Below are 20,363 nucleotides of genomic sequence, written 5' to 3'. Positions count from 1 at the left end.
AGTTACATCCTGTATTATACCCCAGAGCTGCACTCACTATTCTGCTGGTGCAGTCACTGTGTACATACATTACATTACTGATCCTGAGTTACATCCTGTATTATACCCCAGAGCTGCACTCACTATTCTGCTGGTGTAGTCACTGTGTACATACATTACTGATCCTGAGTTACATCCTGTATTATACCCCAGAGCTGCACTCACTATTCTGCTGGTGCAGTCACTGTGTACATACATTACATTACTGATCCTGAGTTACATCCTGTATTATACCCCAGAGCTGCACTCACTATTCTGCTGGTGCAGTCACTGTGTACATACATTACATTACTGATCCTGAGTTACATCCTGTATTATACCCCAGAGCTGCACTCACTATTCTGCTGGTGTAGTCACTGTGTACATACATTACATTACTGATCCTGAGTTACATCCTGTATTATACCCCAGAGCTGCACTCACTATTCTGCTGGTGCAGTCACTGTGTACATTCATTACATTACTGATCCTGAGTTACATCCTGTATTATACCCCAGAGCTGCACTCACTATTCTGCTGGTGCAGTCACTGTGTACATACATTACATTACTGATCCTGAGTTACATCCTGTATTATACCCCAGAGCTGCACTCACTATTCTGCTGGTGCAGTCACTGTGTACATACATTACATTACTGATCCTGAGTTACATCCTGTATTATACCCCAGAGCTGCACTCACTATTCTGCTGGTGTAGTCACTGTGTACATACATTACTGATCCTGAGTTACATCCTGTATTATACCCCAGAGCTGCACTCACTATTCTGCTGGTGTAGTCACTGTGTACATACATTATTGATCCTGAGTTACATCCTGTATTATACCCCAGAGCTGCACTCACTATTCTGCTGGTGCAGTCACTGTGTACATACATTACATTACTGATCCTGAGTTACATCCTGTATTATACCCCAGAGCTGCACTCACTATTCTGCTGGTGCAGTCACTGTATACATACATTACTGATCCTGAGTTACATCCTGTATTATACCCCAGAGCGGCACTCACTATTCTGCTGGTGTAGTCACTGTGTACATACATTACATTACTGATCCTGAGTTACATCCTGTATTTTACCCCAGAGCTGCACTCACTATTCTGCTGGTGCAGTCACTGTGTACATACATTACATTACTGATCCTGAGTTACATCCTGTATTATACCCCAGAGCTGCACTCACTATTCTGCTGGTGCAGTCACTGTGTACATACATTACATTACTGATCCTGAGTTACATCCTGTATTATACCCCAGAGCTGCACTCACTATTCTGCTGGTGCAGTCACTGTGTACATACATTACATTACTGATCCTGAGTTACATCCTGTATTATACCCCAGAGCTGCACTCACTATTCTGCTGGTGCAGTCACTGTGTACATACATTACTGATCCTGAGTTACATCCTGTATTATACTCCAGAGCTGCACTCACTATTCTGCTGGTGCAGTCACTGTGTACATACATTACATTACTGATCCTGAGTTACCTCCTGTATTATACCCCAGAGCTGCACTCACTATTCTGCTGGTGCAGTCACTGTGTACATACATTACTGATCCTGAGTTACATCCTGTATTATACTCCAGAGCTGCACTCACTATTCTGCTGGTGCAGCCACTGTGTACATACATTACTGATCCTGAGTTACATCCTGTATTATACCCCAGAGCTGCACTCCGTATTCTGCTGGTGCAGTCACTGTGTACATACATTACTGATCCTGCGTTACATCCTGTATTATACCCCAGAGCTGCACTCACTATTCTGCTGGTGCAGTCACTGTGTACATACATTACTGATCCTGAGTTACCTCCTGTATTATACCCCAGAGCTGCACTCAGTATTCTGCTGGTGCAGTCACTGTGTGCATACATTACATTACTTATCCTGTACTGATCCTGAGTTACATCCTGTATTATACCCCAGAGCTGCTTTTCATTCTCTTGGCGGAGTCACTGCATACATTACTTATCGTCCAGAGTCAGCCTGTATTATACTCCAGAGCTTCACTTACAATTCTGCAGACTTTACATCTGAAGCAGAAAATAATTGAAAGCTCGAGTTTCTATTTACCACTTGCTGCAAAAGTCACCTTAGAGTTTCATTCTGCCTTTGCCATTAAGCCTTTCCTGCAATTTCAGTGACAACCAACAGAATTGCGCATGCAGCTCTGGAGTAGAATACAGTCTGTGACTGAAGAGCAGTAAGAAATAAATTATATCAATTTACAAAGTGACTGCAGTTTTCATGCAGATAAATCTCTAATAAACTGTAAAATGTTCTTAAAGAACAAAATGAGCTCCACTGCACTACGGTAGAACTTCCCCTTTAATAGTCAGCGAGGACAGTAATCCTGCTGGCGGTTCTCACAATGGGTTTGTAACGTTTAGCGGATAATCGAGAAATGAATGTTCTGGATCAACATCACTAAGAATCAAAGCCAATTAGTGAAAGGAAGAAACTGTGAGCCATTCATTACAGGGAGGAGATTACACATTACAAGAGGTTGTGCAGCGTCCGGGAGGCAGGGATATAATACCGGGCATTGTACTACTCTACCCCGGACGTCATGCATTTGTGGGCGCAGAGATCCATATACTGATCACCCACCGACAATCCCTCTGACATGATGAAGGCCAGAAACACTAGGCTTCCATATAAAAAGGTTGTCGACCTTTGAGGAGAATTTATTTATTTTTTTACTTAATTGAACGCATTTCGGCCTGAAAAGTTATTTTTGCATTGGGTTTCATTAAAAAAAAAAAAAAAGCATCATCTGGCTTTTACACGTTCTTTATTTCCCTGCCTATTCACTGTTGGTGTGGTTTGTGATCATAAATCAGTCAAGAAAATCTTGGAAAAAGTGGCAGGAGAGTGTTTAAGTCTTATCCGATTGTCAGAATGAGCTCACTGACAGAATCTCAGTAGCCTCATTACAAGGCAACACAGAGGCTTTAGAAGACAAACTATGCAAAAACAAAGAAACAACTCCAAAAATGATTTTTAAGCCCCAAATACATGCATTTAACACTAGAAGTCCCAGAGAGGGGTCATTTTTAACATTTCTACCTTTGGAGCTCGAAATTTCTGGGACTTCTAGTGTTAAGGAAAAAAAAAAAAAAAAGAAAAACATGAACTTAAAGGTGATCATATTGTGTATGCATCAGAAAATCTTAGAAAAACACTTGTTTTAAGTACAAATGGAGTGTTGCCATTTTTAATAAAGCCTTTCACAAACTGCAGGAGTTTTGGAACCTGAGTTTCCAGAGAAAACCTTTGTAACAATTCTAAGGCTCAGGTTCACAGTGTTTAGTTCTAGCCCTAATCTACATAAGTGACAGTCAGAAAGGTTACAGGTAGAAGTTGTCCTCCCTGTGTGCCCTCCGGTCGAGTCTTGGAGACCGATCCCTGGACACAAATCTTGTCCTCCGGTCCAGTCTTGGAGACCAATCCCTGGTCACAGATCTTGCCCTCCGGTCCAGTCTTGGAGACCGATCCCTGGTCACAGATCTTGCCCTCCGGTCCAGTCTTGGAGACCGATTCCTGGTTACAGATCTTGTCCTCCGGTCCAGTCTTGGAGACCGATTCCTGGACACAGATCTTGCCCTCCGGTCCAGTCTTGGAGACCGATCCCTGGTCACAGATCTTGCCCTCCGGTCCAGTCTTGGAGACCGATTCCTGGACACAGATCTTGCCCTCCGGTCCAGTCTTGGAGACCGATCCCTGGTCACAGATCTTGCCCTCCGGTCCAGTCTTGGAGACCGATTCCTGGTTACAGATCTTGTCCTCCGGTCCAGTCTTGGAGACCGATTCCTGGTTACAGATCTTGTCCTCCGGTCCAGTCTTGGAGACCGATCCCTGGTCACAGATCTTGCCCTCCGGTCCAGTCTTGGAGACCGATCCCTGGTCACAGATCTTGTCCTCCGGTCCAGTCTTGGAGACCCATCCCTGGTCACAGATCTTGCCCTCCGGTCCAGTCTTGGAGACAGATTCCTGGTCACAGATCTTGTCCTCCGGTCCAGTCTTGGAGACCGATCCCTGGTCACAGATCTTGTCCTCCGGTCCAGTCTTGGAGACCGATCCCTGGACACAGATCTTATCCTCCGGTCCAGTCTTGGAGACCGATCCCTGGACACAGACCTTGTCCTATCTTCATGCCCTTCATTCCTCTCTTGGTGGAAGGTACCTTGACACAGATCTTGTCCTCTCTACGTGCCCTCCAGTCTGCTCTCAGAGGGATCCCTGGATATAGATCTGGTTCTCCGGTCCTGTCTAGGAGACCGATTCCTGGACACAGACCTTGTTTTATCTTCATGCCCTTCAGTCCTCTCTTGGTGGAAGGTACCTTGACACAGATCTTGTCCTCTCCACGTGCCCTCCAGTCTGCTCTCAGAGGGATCCCTGGATACAGATCTGGTTCTCCCTTGCACAGGGAATCTTTGATGTCATCAGTAAGAAGTCACTGTTTTCCACACTTAAAAGTGAACCTGTCAGCACGGAATGACTGTTCAAACAAAGACACGCCGCTCGGTGCTTCATAGTGCAGCCCATCAGTTATATACACTTTCCATCTGCTTGTCTTCCAGCAATCTGCACCCCATCTTTGATTGACAGCTCTGACTTCATAGACCCAGAAAAAGGGGAGATATATTGAAACCAAGCAGTGGGAAGGTGTATATAAAGGTCTGGCCCCGCCGTGAAGCATTGAGCACATGTATTTGGTTTGAGCAGTCATTCTGTGCTGACAAGAGTCCCTCTAAATCTTCCCAAGAGTGGATTCAGTGGCTTCTACGACATGTGTCAAGACTCTAACAAAGTAGCACCTTAATTTATAGGTTGACCATCTGCAATGGGTGGCAATACCTTTCTCCGTCTTGGAGGGGAGCTAATTTGCATACCTTTTTGCCCAGGTAACATCTAGTGTACAAGTTTCCATACAGCCAAAGCGGTCTCCACAGGTGCTCCCTATTCTCTATCTCAGTGCTCCCCGATTAGCAGCAAAGCTGCATTTTGGGTTTTTAAACATGAAAGATTTTTTTCAGTTTCTGGTCCCTATACAGGGTCAGTCTGTTAGTGTGACGCACCGATCGCCTTGATGGCACAGTGTGCACAAACACAGAACCATCAAGGGAAGCACAAAAATTAAAGGGCTTGTGACACTGCGATTATGTAATTATAAAGTTATCTTGTGTGAGGTGGATGAAAATGGGCCCAGGACTGCTGATAATAAAGCTTAAACAGGGGGGGAGGGAATTAATTTAAAAAAAAAAAAAAAGTATGTCGTAAAGTAATTATAGTTCTACATCATCTCCTTCCCAGGAACAGATGCCCTTTGGGCATGACAGGCCTTAGTGATCGGGAGGTTATCAGAGACCACTGCAGTGAGTGTTGGAGTTACGGCGAATTGTACTGGTGAGTATAGATTTCTTGTTTCATTACATTCCATGGCTTTGGCTAAAGTCTGACCTTTTAAGGTCGTGAAAACAATGACTGTTCAAACCAAGCACAGTGGCTCGGTGCACCCTTAGTGTGGCCAAGAAGTTCGGCACATCTCCCCACTTACTTGTTTTCCCATCTATTTCCTTTCTTCACTGACAGCTGTAGAGCAAGAGCTGTCAATCAAGGAGGAAAAGTTTGCACACAGTTAGAAAACAAGTAGGTGAGAGAAGGCGTACAGAACTGATTGGTAACACCAAGGATTTACTGAGTGCCTGTGCTTGGTTTGAACAGTCATTTTGTGTTAACAGTGTGAAAGTCTCAGACTACGCTTACCTGTTGTGCTCAGCATGTATTTCCATTTCACCACATACGCATCTCCCTCGTGGAACTGACCGATGCTCTGTTTCGGGAGCCTGCTGTAGTCAAATTCCAGAATATGCCAGACGTCCACAGACACCGTAGTAATTTCACACTGTCTCCCATCATCTCCTTGTATCTGCCCGTAGCCTCGGCAGACATTAAATCCATCCAAGACCGTTCCCACAGCTGCCTGAGAGACCGGGACCATCAACATTACGTCGTAGCCCTTCACATGTTCTTCCGTTTCGACCTGTCATGGTGGACGGATATTAACGACATTTATTAGGTTTTCTTCATTCTTCCGGGATAGTCATTAATACGAGATTTCAATCTGATCTGGAATAATCCTTCCCACATGATCCAGGTAACGTGGGCTATTGATTAGGATTACGACCATACAGCTCGGAGAACCGTAATACAGTACACATGTAATCTACACGGTATAGTAATATAACGTGGTTGTGAAGTCACTGATTTTGTACAGATCCAGAGATGAATCATGGCGTCTATCACATTCTCATTCACAGCAGAAAACACCAAGGTTACTTACCGGTAGCCGGATTTTCCGGAACCCATGACAGCACACCTGGGAATATATGGGTGCAGTCATGGGTGAAAGGAAAACACCAAGGTTACTTACCGGTAGCCGGATTTTCCGGAACCCATGACAGAACACTTGGGAATATACGGGTGCAGTCATGGGTGAAAGGAAAACACCAAGGTTACTTACCGGTAGCCGGATTTTTCGGAACCCATGACAGCACCTGTATATTCCCAGGTGTGGTGTCATCGGTGAAGGGAAAATACCATCAATTCTCTTATATTTACTGCTTGTTCAGTACTTGCACAGAGCTGCATCATGAAAACTGCAGGTTTGCTACAAGTCACTGGACAGTGGTCAAGGTGGCTCAGTAGTTAGTACTGTTGCCCAGTCCTGGTGTTTGAAGCCAAGGGAAACATGTGCAGGTGTCAGTATGTCCTCCATGTGTTTTTCCTGCATTCCCTCCAGTTTATCTGTGTTCCTCTCTCACTCCAGAAATATACTAGGCGGTTAACTGGAAACTGGCTTCCTACGAAACTGACCCCTGTGTATGACAGTGATATAGATTGTGAGTCCCAAGGGGAAAAAAGGACTGATGTGAAAGGGGACGATTTGTGTACAGCACTGTGGAATATGTTGCCGTTATTCAAGCAATGGGAAATGATTGATTAAAAACTCTAAAACGCAGCCATATTTCTGAATACCGCTCTACACAGTAACAGGCTTTAACCCCAACTCTGTGCAAAACAAAGAGCACAGAAAATTTGTAAAAGGTTAGATTGCATTGCTAAAGTGTGAACCTTTACTTAAAGGGAATCTGTCAGTAGGGCCAAACCTTCTAATTGTCTATATGGGTATGTAGGTCATAGGAAGCTGAACAACATGATACCTTAATATCAGATCTGATATCTTAATCCAGAGAAATCCACTTTTTTCTTAATATTTAAATTAGCTGTTAAGATCTCTGGGCCGGGCATAGATCTCCCTGAGAATCCGCCTCCAGAGATTATTGTAAATGAAAGGTGGAGTTACCAGTGAGAGACATGTAGATCAGGAGAGCAGACTGTCAGTTATTACATGGCTCACACTGGTAACTCTCCCTTTCATTTACAATAAGCTCTGGAGGCAGGTTCTCAGGGAGATCCATGTCCGTCTTGTAGATCTTAACAGCTCGTTTACATATTAAGATAAATGTCTTAAGGCATCAGATCTCCGATATCAAGGTATTATTTTATTAAACTTTCTATGACCTGTATGGCCATAGAGACGGCTTAGCAGGATTTATCCTTCTGACATTTCCCTTTAAGGTTGCAGTTGCACCCTACCCACTATCAGCAACACTTTGTCCTTTCATGTACATAATCTGTTACACAAATCTTGCAATTTTCATCCGTGCCAATAGGTTAATACTAGAGTCACACTTCACTTTCTGTACTGAAGACTTTTCAGAAGTTTCATCATCACAGACATGACTTGTAACTAGTGAGGAGCGAAGGTGCTCAGATAAGGTGTTATCTGAGCATGCTCGGGAGTTAACAGTGTCATCAGTGTGCTCGAATAATATGTTCGAGTCTCTGTGGATGTTCAACAGCTGCAACACATGCAGGGATTGCCTGTTTGTTAGGTAGTACCTGCAAGTGTTGTGGCTGTCGAACAGCCGTGAGACATCCAGCCGCGGGGACTCGAACATAATATTCAAGCACACCAAAGACACTCGGTTAGTACACGAGCATGCTGAGATAACACCTCATCCGAGCACGTTCACTCATCACTGCTTGCAACACCTCTATATAAAAGCAATGTCTAATAGGTGAAGTCACAGCTCACCTCCCCCTCCCTGCTTTCACAATGACCTTTGCCCGGATCAGAGCATGCCAACACAGCTCTCCTGGACAAGTCAATGAGTCTGAGCCAGTTTATAGCTGTCTATGTCCAGGTAGATGCTGATAAGAACATCAAAATAGGAGTCTAGTATCAAGCCAAGTAGTCCGAATGAAAATCTACAAGGCACTTGATGACTTTTTATATAGATTGTAACCGTAAAAACTAACAAAAAAAAGTTAAACAGGTCAATTTTGGCTGACATATACCTTTAAATAAGCAGACAAAAACAATAAAATAAAAAATCTTGTCATCAGCACACCCCACTTATGTAAACACACAATAGTTCATCGCTTGTAATAGAACCTGAATGAGAAACGCCACAAAACAAACCATCAAATTTCCCCCTCCCCCCAAAAAACACCAAAACTTCCAAAATAAATGCAAGTAAATGAGCGATCTCATTGATGGACACTCAAAATTGCCAATTTCTCTGCCACGGACAAATATTCCCTGCTACAAACCCCGGAGTTAAGTGCTATACATTATAGAAATCTAGCGCTTTTGCCTTTTGCTTTGGGGGTTCCTCACACAAAGTCTTCTCATTGGGTTTCTTCATTTCTGTCCAGTCCAGGAACTTTTCTTTAAACAATATAGTTTCATTGTGTTCAGTAAGTCGACCAAATATCGCCCAATCCGGACGTCCATGTCCTTTCCTGAAGAACAGAGTGATTAATGTTAGGCTGCTGTATCAATCCCTGGAGCTTTTTTCAATATGGGGTTTCGTTTTTCGCTTCCCCTCCTTCCCAGAGCCATAACTTTTTTATTTTTCCCATCAATATGGCCCATGTGAGGGCTTATTTTTTGCGGGACGAGTTGTATTTTTGAACGACACCATTAATTTTAGCATGTACTAGAAAACGGGAAAAAAATTCCAAGTGCGGTGAAATTGCAGAAAAAAGTGCAATCCCACACTTGTTTTTTGTTTGGCTTTTTTGCTAGCTTCACTAAATACTAAAACTGACCTGCCATTACGATTCTCCAGGTCATTACGAGTTAATAGACACCAAACATGTCTGGGTTATTTGGTATCTAAGTGGTGAGATTAATTCCAAACTTTGCTAAAAAAAAAATAAAAAATTGCGCAATTTTCCGATACCCGTAGAGTCTTTATTTTTCGTGATCTGGGGTTGGGTGAGGGCTTATTTTTTGCGTGCCGAACTGACTTTTTAATGATACCATTTTGGTGCAGAAACTTTCTATTGATCGCCCGTTATTGAATTTTAATGCAATGTCACGGCGACCCCAAAAAATTAAAAACTTTTTTTTTAAAACTTTTGGCATGCTTCAATAGACTCCATGGGAGGCTAGAAGCTGCAAAAACTTAATCGGCACTGCTACACAGCAGCGATCATCAGATCACCTCTGTGTAGCTGAATTGCAGACTTGCTATGAGCGCTGACCACAGGGTGGCGCTCACAGCAATGCGGCATGAACAACCATAGAGGTCTCAAGGAGACCTCTGGTTGTCATGTCGACAAACTGATGACCCCCAATCATGTGACAGGGGTTACGGATGCGACCTTTTCTGTCCGGATGCGCTTGTTAAATGCCGCTGTAGAGTTTGACAGCGGCATTTAACTAGTTAATAGGCGCAGGCGGATCACGATTCCACCTGCCACTATTGCGGACACATGTCAGCTGTTCAAAACAGTTGACATATCCTGGCTTAGAGGTGGGCTCAATGCCAGAGCGCACATCAAAGCAGGGGACACTGTGTAATAGTACATCTGATGGCAGTAAGGGGTTAAAGAACAACCTCTACATTTACACGCAGGGTGTATTAAAGCCGCCATATCCTGTATCCCCGCGTATACAGTTCTTCCTAGTGAACAGATGGGCTGTGTCACCCTGATAATGGCGCAGCAAGATTAAGCAACTTGCAAAAACTGCATCTATTTCTAGCTTACCTTGGTATAAGAGAGTTGCATTCTCCGGGATCTAGAGGATTAATATCGCAGTTCTCATAGTCAAAGATCCCATTCCACAGGTGCTTTGCTAGCTGGAATGCCACCTTCCTTTGTGCCAGAGTCACCTCTTTGCCATGCCACACGTACACCTCGCTGCCAAAATCAAATACCAGCACCTGCAAAAAAAGTACAAAATAATTTACTATAATTTTCAGAATAACATATATATCTACTATATAATTGTCTAAGGGTCACTTCTGTCTTTCTGTCTGTCCTTCTGTCTGTCTTTCTTTGTCACGGAAATCCCAAGTTGCTGATTGGTCGCGGCAAAACGGCCATGACCAATCAGCGACAGGCACAGTCCGGCGGCAAAATGGCCGCTCCCTACTCCCCTGCCGTCAGTGCCTGCTCCATACTCCCCTCCAGTCAGCGCTCACACAGGGTTAATAGCAGAGTTAGCAGACCACGCTATGCCGCGGTGTAATGCACTCCGTTAACGCTGCTATTAACCCTGTGTGACCAATTTTTAACTATTGATGCTGCCTATGCGGCATCAATATTAAAAAGATCGAATGTTAAAAATAAAAAAAAAATAAATAGTGCTATTCTCACCTTCCGTTGGCCCCTGCATCCAGCCGAGGCCTTTCCCACTCCTCGCGACGCTCCGGTGACCGGTCCATGCATTGCTGTCTCGCGACATGACGACGTAGCGGTCTCTCGAGACCGCAATGCATTCTTGGGACCAGAGCGTCGCGAGGAGCATCGGTAAACGCCTCGGCTGGATCCGGGGGGGCCGACGGAGGGTGAATATCTCACTATTTTTTATATTATTTATTTAATTTTACCAGGGATATGGTGCCCACATTGCTATATACTACGTGGGCTGTGTTAGATACTGCATGGGCTGTGTTATACACTACATCTCTGTGCTATATACTATATGGGCTGTGCTATATATTACGTGGCTGGGCAACTTACTACTTCACTGTGCTCTATACTACGTGGCTGTAAACTACATACATATTCTATAATACCCAATGCGTTAGAATCGGGCCACCATCTAAATATATATATTACAAAAAAAAAATCTGGTTGGCAATAAAGAGTATTTTGTCATCATGGAGGTTAGTTTTTACCTCCAATTCACAATCCTCATAGAAAAATAATGGTCCCTTGACCTTGGGGTAGATGTAACATCCTCCCTTGTTTTCTTCCCATGCTGTTTGCGGAGTGACCCTCACGGCACCCATGTGTGTATATGATTGGGCGAGTCCCAACTTGGTCCCTTCCATCATACATGCGTTTATATACACATCCAGCCTCCAGGGCGAAGGGTGGAGCGGACAAGTTCACCATAGAAGGCTCAATACCCACTAACTATCCATCACAGGTGGTGCATGTCCCCACCAACCTCTTGTGGGCCTCGTGCACCATGCTGTGGATGGAGCCACATGGCGGTCAGTCCCGGGGATGTACACTTATATTCTTGTGGGACAATCCGACCATGTACATAGCACAGCTACATACATCGTGCTCAGAACGGATACAAGGAAAACAGTCAACAAGGCCGCGACCCTAGATGGAGAAGAATCGCATATGGATGGATGACGTTTTGGATATGTACCCCTTATATAAACCAGATTATGAGCCACCAGCTAGTCTTTACAAGGGGTACACAACCAAAAACCAGCTCCTATATAGGAAACCAGCTCCTATATAATCAATTAACCCCTTCCCGACCTTTGACGCATACGCTGCGTCATGAAAGTCGGTGCCATTCCGACCCATGACGCAGCATATGCGTCATGGAAAGATCGCGTCCCTGCAGGCCGGGTGAAAGGGTTAACTCCCATTTCACCCGAACTGCAGGGACAGGGGGAGTGGTAGTTTAGCCCAGGGGGGGTGGCTTCACCCCCTCGTGGCTACGATCGCTCTGATTGGCTGTTGAAAGTGAAACTGCCAATCAGAGCGATTTGTAATATTTCACCTAAAAAAATGGTGAAATATTACAATCCAGCCATGGCCGATGCTGCAATATCATCGGCCATGGCTGGAAACACTTATGTGCACCCACCCCACTCCTCCGATCGCCCCTCCAGCCCCCCGATCTGTGGTCCGCTCCCCTCCGTCCTGTGCTCCGCTCCCCCGTCCTCCTGTCCGCTTCCCCCGTGCACCAATCACACCCCCCGCGCTCCAATCAAACCCCCCCGCACTCCGATCCCCCCCCGCACACAGCGACCCCCCCGTGCTCCGATCCACCCCCCCCCCGCACAGCGATCCCTCACCCCGTGCTCCGATCCTCCCCGTGCTCCAATCCTCCCTCCCGTGCTCCGACGCCCCCCCCCGTGCTCCGAAGCCCCCCCCGTGCCCTGATCTCCCCCCCTTATACTTACCTAGCCGCCCGAGGTCCGTCCGTCTTCTTTCCTGGGCGCCGCCATCTTCCAAAATGGCGGGCGCATGTGCAGTGCGCCCGCCGAATCTGCCGGCCGGCAGATTCGTTCCAGAGTGAATTTTGATCACTGAGATATAACCTATCTCAGTGATCAAAATAAAAAAAATAGTAAATGACCCCCCCCTTTGTCACCCCCATAGATAGGGACAATAAAAAAAAATAAAGAATTTTTTTTTTTTCACTAAGGTTGGGGTAAGAACTAGGGTTAGGGGTAGGGTTAGGGTTAGGGGTAGGGGTAGGGTTTCGGTATGTGCACACATATTCTGGTCCTATGCGGATTTTTCCGCAGCGGATTTGAAAAATCCACAGTGCTAAACCGCTGCCGATTTATCGTGGATTTACCGCGGTTTTTCTGCGCATTTCACTGCGGTTTTACAACTGCGATTTTCTATTGGAGCAGTTGTAAAACCGCTGCGGAATCCGCAGAAAGTAGTGACATGCTGCGGAATGTAAACCGCTGCGTTTCCGTGCAGTTTTTCCGCAGCATGTGTACAGCGATTTTTGGTTCCCATAGATTCACATTGAACTGTAAACTCATGGGAAACTGCTGCGGATCCGCAGCATTTTCTGCAGCGTGTGCACATACCTTTAGAATTAGGCTATGTGCACACGGTGCGGATTTGGCTGAGGATCCGCAGCAGTGTTCCATCAGGTTTACAGTACCATGTAAACATATGGAAAACCAAATCCGCTGTGCCCATGGTGCGGAAAATACCGCGCGGGAACGCTGCGTTGTATTTTCCGCAGCATGCCAATTCTTTGTGCGGATTCCGCAGCGTTTTACACCTGTTCCTCAATAGGAATCCGCAGGTGAAATCCGCACAAAAAACACTGGAAATCCGCGGAAAATCCGCAGGTAAAACGTAGTGCCTTTTACCCACGGATTTTTCAAAAATGGTGCTGAAAAATCTCATACGAATCCGCAACGTTGGCACATAGCCTTAGGGTTGGGTTGGAATTAGGGTTGTGGTTAGGGTTGTGTTGGGGTTAGGGTTGTGGTTAGGGGTGTGTTGGGGTTAGGGTTGTGATTAGGGTTATGGCTACAGTTGGGATTAGGGTTAGGGGTGTGTTGGGGTTAGTGTTGGAGGTAGAATTGAGGGGTTTCCACTGTTTAGGCACTTCAGGGGGTCTCCAAACGCAACATGGCGCCACCATTGATTCCAGGCAATCTTGTATTCAAAAATTCAAATGGTGCTCCCTCACTTCCGAACTCCGACGTGTGCCCAAACAGTGGTTTACCCCCACATATGGGGTACCAGCATACTCAGGACAAACTGCGCAACAATTACTGGGGTCCAATTTCTCCTGTTACCCTTGAGAAAATAAAAAATTGCTTGCTAAAACATCATTTTTGAGGAAAGAAAAATGATTTTTTATTTTCACGGCTCTGCGTTGTAAACGTCTGTGAAGCACTTGGGGGTTCAAAGTGCTCACCACATATCTAGATAAGTTCCTTGGGGGGTCTAGTTTCCAAAATGGGGTCACTTGTGGGGGGTTTCTACTGTTTAGGCACACCAGGGGCTCTGCAAACGCAACGTGACGCCCGCAGACCATTCCATCAAAGTCTGCATTTCAAAAGTCACTACTTCCCTTCTGAGCCCCCACGTGTGCCCAAACAGTGGTTTACCCCCACACATGGGGTATCAGCGTACTCAGGAGAAACTGGACAACAACTTTTGTGGTCCAATTTCTCCTGTAACCCTTGGGAAAATAAAAAATTCTGGGCTAAAAAATTATTTTTGAGGAAAGAAAACGTATTTATTATTTTCACTGCTCTGTGTTATGAACTTCTGTGAAGCACTTGGGGGTTCAAAGTGCTCACCTCACATCTAGATAAGTTCCTTTCGGGGTCTAGTTTCCAAAATGGGGACACTTGTGGGGGGTTTCTACTGTTTAGCCACATCAGGGGCTCTGCAAACGCAACGTGACGCCCGCAGAGCATTCCATCAAAGTCTGCATTTCAAAACGTCACTACTTCACTTCCGAGCCCCAGCATGTGCCTAAACAGTGGTTTACCCCCACATATGGGATATCAGCGTACTCGGGAGAAACTGGACAACAACTTTTGGGGGCAAATTTCTCCTGTTACCCTTGGGAAAATAAAAAATTGCGGGCTAAAATTCATTTTTGAGAAAATAAATTTTTTTAATTTTCATGGCTCTGCGTTATAAACTTCTGTGAAGCACTTGAGGGTTCAAAGTGCTCACTACACATCTAGATTAGTTCCTTTGGGGGTCTAGTTTCCAAAATGGGGTCATTTGTGGGGGATCTCCAATGTTTAGGCACACCGGGGCTCTCCAAACGCGACATGGTGTCCGCTAATGATTGGAGATAATTTTCCATTTAAAAAGCCAAATGGCGTGCCTTCCCTTCTGAGCCCTGCCGTGCGCCCAAACAGTGGTTTACCCCCACATATGGGGTATCTGCATACTCAGGACAAACTGGACAACAACATTTGTGGTCCAATTTCTCCTATTACCATTGGCAAAATAGGAAATTCCAGGCTAAAAAATCATTTTTGAGAAAAGAAAAATTATTTTTTATTTTCATGGCTCTGCATTATAAACTTCTGTGAAGCACCTGGGGGTTTAAAGTGCTCAGTATGCATCTAGATAAGTTCCTTGGGGGGTCTAGTTTCCAAAATGGGGTCACTTGTGGGGGAGCTCCATTGCATAGGCACACAGGGGCTCTCCAAATGCGACATGGTGTCCGCTAATGATTGGAGATAATTTTCCATTTAAAAAGCCAAATGGCGTGCCTTCCCTTCTGAGCCCTGCCGTGCGCCCAAACAGTGGTTTACCCCCACATATGGGGTATCTGCATACTCAGGACAAACTGGACAACAACATTTGTGGTCCAATTTCTCCTATTACCATTGGCAAAATAGGAAATTCCAGGCTAAAAAATCATTTTTGAGAAAAGAAAAATTATTTTTTATTTTCATGGCTCTGCATTATAAACTTCTGTGAAGCACCTGGGGGTTTAAAGTGCTCAGTATGCATCTAGATAAGTTCCTTGGGGGGTCTAGTTTCCAAAATGGCGTCACTTGTGGGGGGTTTCTACTGTTTAGCCACATCAGGGGCTCTGCAAACGCAACGTGACGCCCGCAGAGCATTCCAAAAAGTCTGCATTTCAAAAGTCACTACTTCCCTTCTGAGCCCCCACGTGTGCCCAAACAGTGGTTTACCCCCACACATGGGGTATCAGCGTACTCAGGAGAAACTGGACAACAACTTTTGTGGTCCAATTTCTCCTGTAACCCTTGGGAAAATAAAAAATTCTGGGCTAAAAAATTATTTTTGAGGAAAGAAAACGTATTTATTATTTTCACTGCTCTGTGTTATGAACTTCTGTGAAGCACTTGGGGGTTCAAAGTGCTCACCTCACATCTAGATAAGTTCCTTTCGGGGTCTAGTTTCCAAAATGGGGACACTTGTGGGGGGTTTCTACTGTTTAGCCACATCAGGGGCTCTGCAAACGCAACGTGACGCCCGCAGAGCATTCCATCAAAGTCTGCATTTCAAAACGTCACTACTTCACTTCCGAGCCCCAGCATGTGCCTAAACAGTGGTTTACCCCCACATATGGGATATCAGCGTACTCAGGAGAAACTGGACAACAACTTTTGGGGGCAAATTTCTCCTGTTACCCTTGGGAAAATAAAAAATTGCGGGCTAAAATTCATTTTTGAGAAAATAAATTTTTTTAATTTTCATGGCTCTGCGTTATAAACTTCTGTGAAGCACTTGAGGGTTCAAAGTGCTCACTACACATCTAGATTAGTTCCTTTGGGGGTCTAGTTTCCAAAATGGGGTCATTTGTGGGGGATCTCCAATGTTTAGGCACACCGGGGCTCTCCAAACGCGACATGGTGTCCGCTAATGATTGGAGATAATTTTCCATTTAAAAAGCCAAATGGCGTGCCTTCCCTTCTGAGCCCTGCCGTGCGCCCAAACAGTGGTTTACCCCCACATATGGGGTATCTGCATACTCAGGACAAACTGGACAACAACATTTGTGGTCCAATTTCTCCTATTACCATTGGCAAAATAGGAAATTCCAGGCTAAAAAATCATTTTTGAGAAAAGAAAAATTATTTTTTATTTTCATGGCTCTGCATTATAAACTTCTGTGAAGCACCTGGGGGTTTAAAGTGCTCAGTATGCATCTAGATAAGTTCCTTGGGGGGTCTAGTTTCCAAAATGGGGTCACTTGTGGGGGAGCTCCATTGCATAGGCACACAGGGGCTCTCCAAATGCGACATGGTGTCCGCTAACAATTGGAGCTAATTTTCCATTCAAAAAGTTAAAAGGCGCGCCTTCCCTTCCGAGCCCTGCCGTGTGCCCAAACAGTGGTTTACCCCCACATATGAGGTATTGGCGTACTCGGGAGAAATTGCTCAACAAATTTTAGGATCCATTTTATCCTATTGCCCATGTGAAAATGAAAAAATTGAGGCGAAAATAAATTTTTTGTGAAAAAAAAGTACTTTTTCATTTTTACGGATCAATTTGTGAAGCACCTGAGGGTTTAAAGTGCTCACTAGGCATCTAGATAAGTTCCTTGGGGGGTCCAGTTTCCAAAATGGGGTCACTTGTGGGGGAGCTCCAATGTTTAAGCACACAGGGTCTCTCCAAACGCGACATGGTGTCCGCTAACGATGGAGATAATTTTTCATTCAAAAAGTCAAATGGCGCTCCTTCCCTTCCGAGCCTTACCATGTGCCCAAACAGTGGTTTACCCCCACATGTGAAGTATCGGTGTACTCAGGAGAAATTGCCAAACAAATTTTAGGATCCATTTTATCCTGTTGTCCATGTGAAAATGAAAAAATTGAGGCTAAAAAATTTTTTTCTGAAAAAAAAGTACTTTTTCATTTTTACGGATCAATTTGTGAAGCACCTGGGGGTTTAAAGGGCTCACTATGCATCTAGAGAAGTTCCTTGGGGCGTCTAGTTTCCAAAATGGGGTCACTTGTGGGGGAGCTCCAATTTTTAGGCACACGGGGGCTCTCCAAATGTGACATGGTGTCCGCTAAAGAGTGCAGCCAATTTTTCATTCAAAAAGTCAAATGGCGCTCCTTCCCTTCCAAGCCCTGCCGTGCGCCCAAACAGTGGTTTACCCCCACATATGAGGTATCAGCGTACTCAGGACAAATTGGACAACAACTTACGTGGTTCAGTTTCTCCTTTTACCATTGGGAAAATAAAAAAATTGTTGCTGAAAAATCATTTTTGTGACTAAAAAGTTAAATGTTCATTTTTTCCTTCCATGTTGCTTCTGCTGCTGTGAAGCAACTGAAGGGTTAATAAACTTCTTGAATGTGGTTTTGTGCACCTTGAGGGGTGCAGTTTTTAGAATGGTGTCACTTTTGGGTATTTTCAGCCATGTAGACCCCTCAAACTGACTTCAAATGTGAGGTGGTCCCTAAAAAAAATGGTTTTGTAAATTTCGTTGTAAAAATGAGAAATCGCTGGTCAAATTTTAACCCTTATAACTTCCTAGCAAAAAAAAATTTTGTTTCCAAAATTGTGCTGATGTAAAGTAGACGTGTGGGAAATGTTATTTATTAACTATTTTGTGTCACATAACTCTCTGGTTTAACAGAATAAAAATTCAAAATGTGAAAATTGCGAAATTTTCAAAATTTTCGCCAAATTTCCGTTTTTATCACAAATAAACACAGAATTTATTGACCTAAATTTACCACTAACATGAAGCCCAATATGTCACGAAAAAACAATCTCAGAACCGCTAGGATCCATTGAAGCGTTCCTGAGTTATTACCTCATGAAGGGACACTGGTCAGAATTGCAAAAAACGGCAAGGTCTTTAAGGTCAAAATAGGCTGGGTCATGAAGGGGTTAATGAACGTAACTGTCTTTATTCATCTGTGACTCTTGATCTGTAGTCACACGTGCCTCACAGCCACAGAGGAGGAGCACCTAGGCTAGTGCTGACTGGTATCAGCCAACAAGTATAACCCCCGATGTCCTGTTCTATGACCAGCGCTGCCTTTTTATTTCAGCAATTACCTAATAGTACTACATAGGGGTCACTCACCTCTTTAGATTGCAGAAGAGAACACTTGGGGACTTTACCCCAAAATTCATCATCTGGGACTAATTTATCATCCACGAGACGGTAGATACAATTGGTTTCAATGATTGCGTTTTCGTAGCGTTCATCTTCCTCTGGGCTCCCGGCGTCTGCAAATACAGCAATGAAATAAAAAAAAAAAAAATACTCAAAATTTAAAAGACTACCTTAAAATGTAAAAAAAAAAAAACGACTCGGAAGAAAATGCGGAGAGCAATGCTCCATCCAGGACTTCTACCCCTTTTCCAGGAATGGCGGCATCAATAAGCCTCTGGCACTAGAAGTTTACACATGTGAACCATAGCCGGCAGCTTTGCATGAGACTTACCCTGATACTCTGACTGTCCGCTCAGAAGTTTCCAGAAGTCGCGGGCGGAGTGTGTATGGGTGTTTATCCCCTCCTCTATGGTCTGCACGTATGACGCTCTACATCCCAGTTCCCGCTTTGTCTGAATTATGGAAGCCAGTTCTGAAGCCTGGGGATAGATTTATTATATTTAAGAACATAAAAGGGGCAAAAAAACAAAATCCTCTCTCTATAAACAGCCATGGCGAACACATCCCATTGTACAAACATGTCTGTCCTCGCATGGACCGGGCTCTTTATTATTAGTTTTAATGCTCTCATATGGTCCTCATTATCTCCTCCATGGCCGTACGGGTCTAGATCAACAACTCATTACATGCAATCCGATTGTAAAATGGAATTATTGTTAGGACTATTTTTTTGTGTGTGGGAATTTCCTGTGCAGAATCTACAGGAGGTTGTGGAAGCAAAGACAAGAGAGCATCACTGTGCCGTCTATGCTGCAAAAAGGCAAAGTAAATGTGATTTACTGGAAGAAGACAAGAGAGGGGACAAGAGATCCTGAGCTGAATTAACAAGATGATCCCCCCCATAAATGCAGTTGCAAAGAAACAAAACAAATGCTCAACACCGATGGCATGTAACCTCGGATCCAGAGGATTTCCTGGCTTTGCCGCCAGGCACACTTCAAAGAGCAGACGTACGTCAGTCTTCTGGCTTTCTGATGACAGCATCCTCTCAGTTATTTATATCAGTCGCATCACTCCGCAAAGGAACAACGTGTCGACATCGCACATCACCAACCTTTGCTTTTTCAATGACGTTTGCAAACTCTCCGACCCACAGGAAGCAGTAGTGCGGGGAGATCAACAGGAAGCAGTCACCGCTGTTCAGAGAGGAAGACCGGGGCTCAACCAACCTGGACTGAACGTGTCTGCGTCCTTAAAACAAAAAAAGGTTTGTATAATTCACAAATCACCACAGTAATGTCTGTCACTGGTGTAACATCGGAACAGCCTGTAACCACAATAAGTAAATGGCTATATGTTTTCAGAGAAAAAAAAAATATCACTCCAAGAAGCTGGCCACCAGGTATCTCCCTCGTAACTCGCCATCCACTGCCTGTTGTCAAGTGTAATCAGTCCCTGCTCTCCCATCTATTAACCTACAGACAGGCATAACAAAAGAGGCAGCTTTCAATTCAGAGCAGACAAGCCACCGGACAAAGGCTAGAGCAATTTATGTGAGGAAAGGAGGGGAAAATAAGTTCCAGCTCCAATAATGCTGATGAAGAGAAACCACTTACAATACAAATTTTGGATGGCAAGTAA

At 44.6% G+C, this 20,363-nt stretch overlaps 1 protein-coding gene across 3 annotated transcripts in view; it reads right to left on the bottom strand.

Annotated features, from left to right (window-relative positions):
• The window catches only part of SVIL (supervillin), a 244,113-nt gene that overhangs the window by 13,272 nt on the left and 210,478 nt on the right, over nucleotides 1-20,363 (bottom strand). For 2 of the 3 annotated variants that reach the window (XM_069729641.1, XM_069729640.1), the window contains 6 exons: nucleotides 19,837-19,973; nucleotides 19,054-19,201; nucleotides 18,690-18,835; nucleotides 10,175-10,350; nucleotides 8,749-8,920; nucleotides 5,816-6,092 (listed from right to left, as the gene is read on the bottom strand). In XM_069729641.1, the coding sequence (XP_069585742.1) occupies nucleotides 5,816-6,092; nucleotides 8,749-8,920; nucleotides 10,175-10,350; nucleotides 18,690-18,835; nucleotides 19,054-19,201; nucleotides 19,837-19,973 (1,056 nt within the window). The remainder of the gene's footprint in view (nucleotides 1-5,815; nucleotides 6,093-8,748; nucleotides 8,921-10,174; nucleotides 10,351-18,689; nucleotides 18,836-19,053; nucleotides 19,202-19,836; nucleotides 19,974-20,363) is intronic. The other variant, XM_069729642.1, reaches the window with a different exon arrangement.

This window comes from Ranitomeya imitator, chromosome 6, assembly GCF_032444005.1.
Source record: "Ranitomeya imitator isolate aRanImi1 chromosome 6, aRanImi1.pri, whole genome shotgun sequence".
In the NCBI taxonomy this organism is placed as follows: Eukaryota; Metazoa; Chordata; class Amphibia; order Anura; family Dendrobatidae; genus Ranitomeya; species Ranitomeya imitator.
Note: the sequence above shows the minus strand (reverse complement) of the source record. Positions and strands in the feature narration are given on the sequence as shown.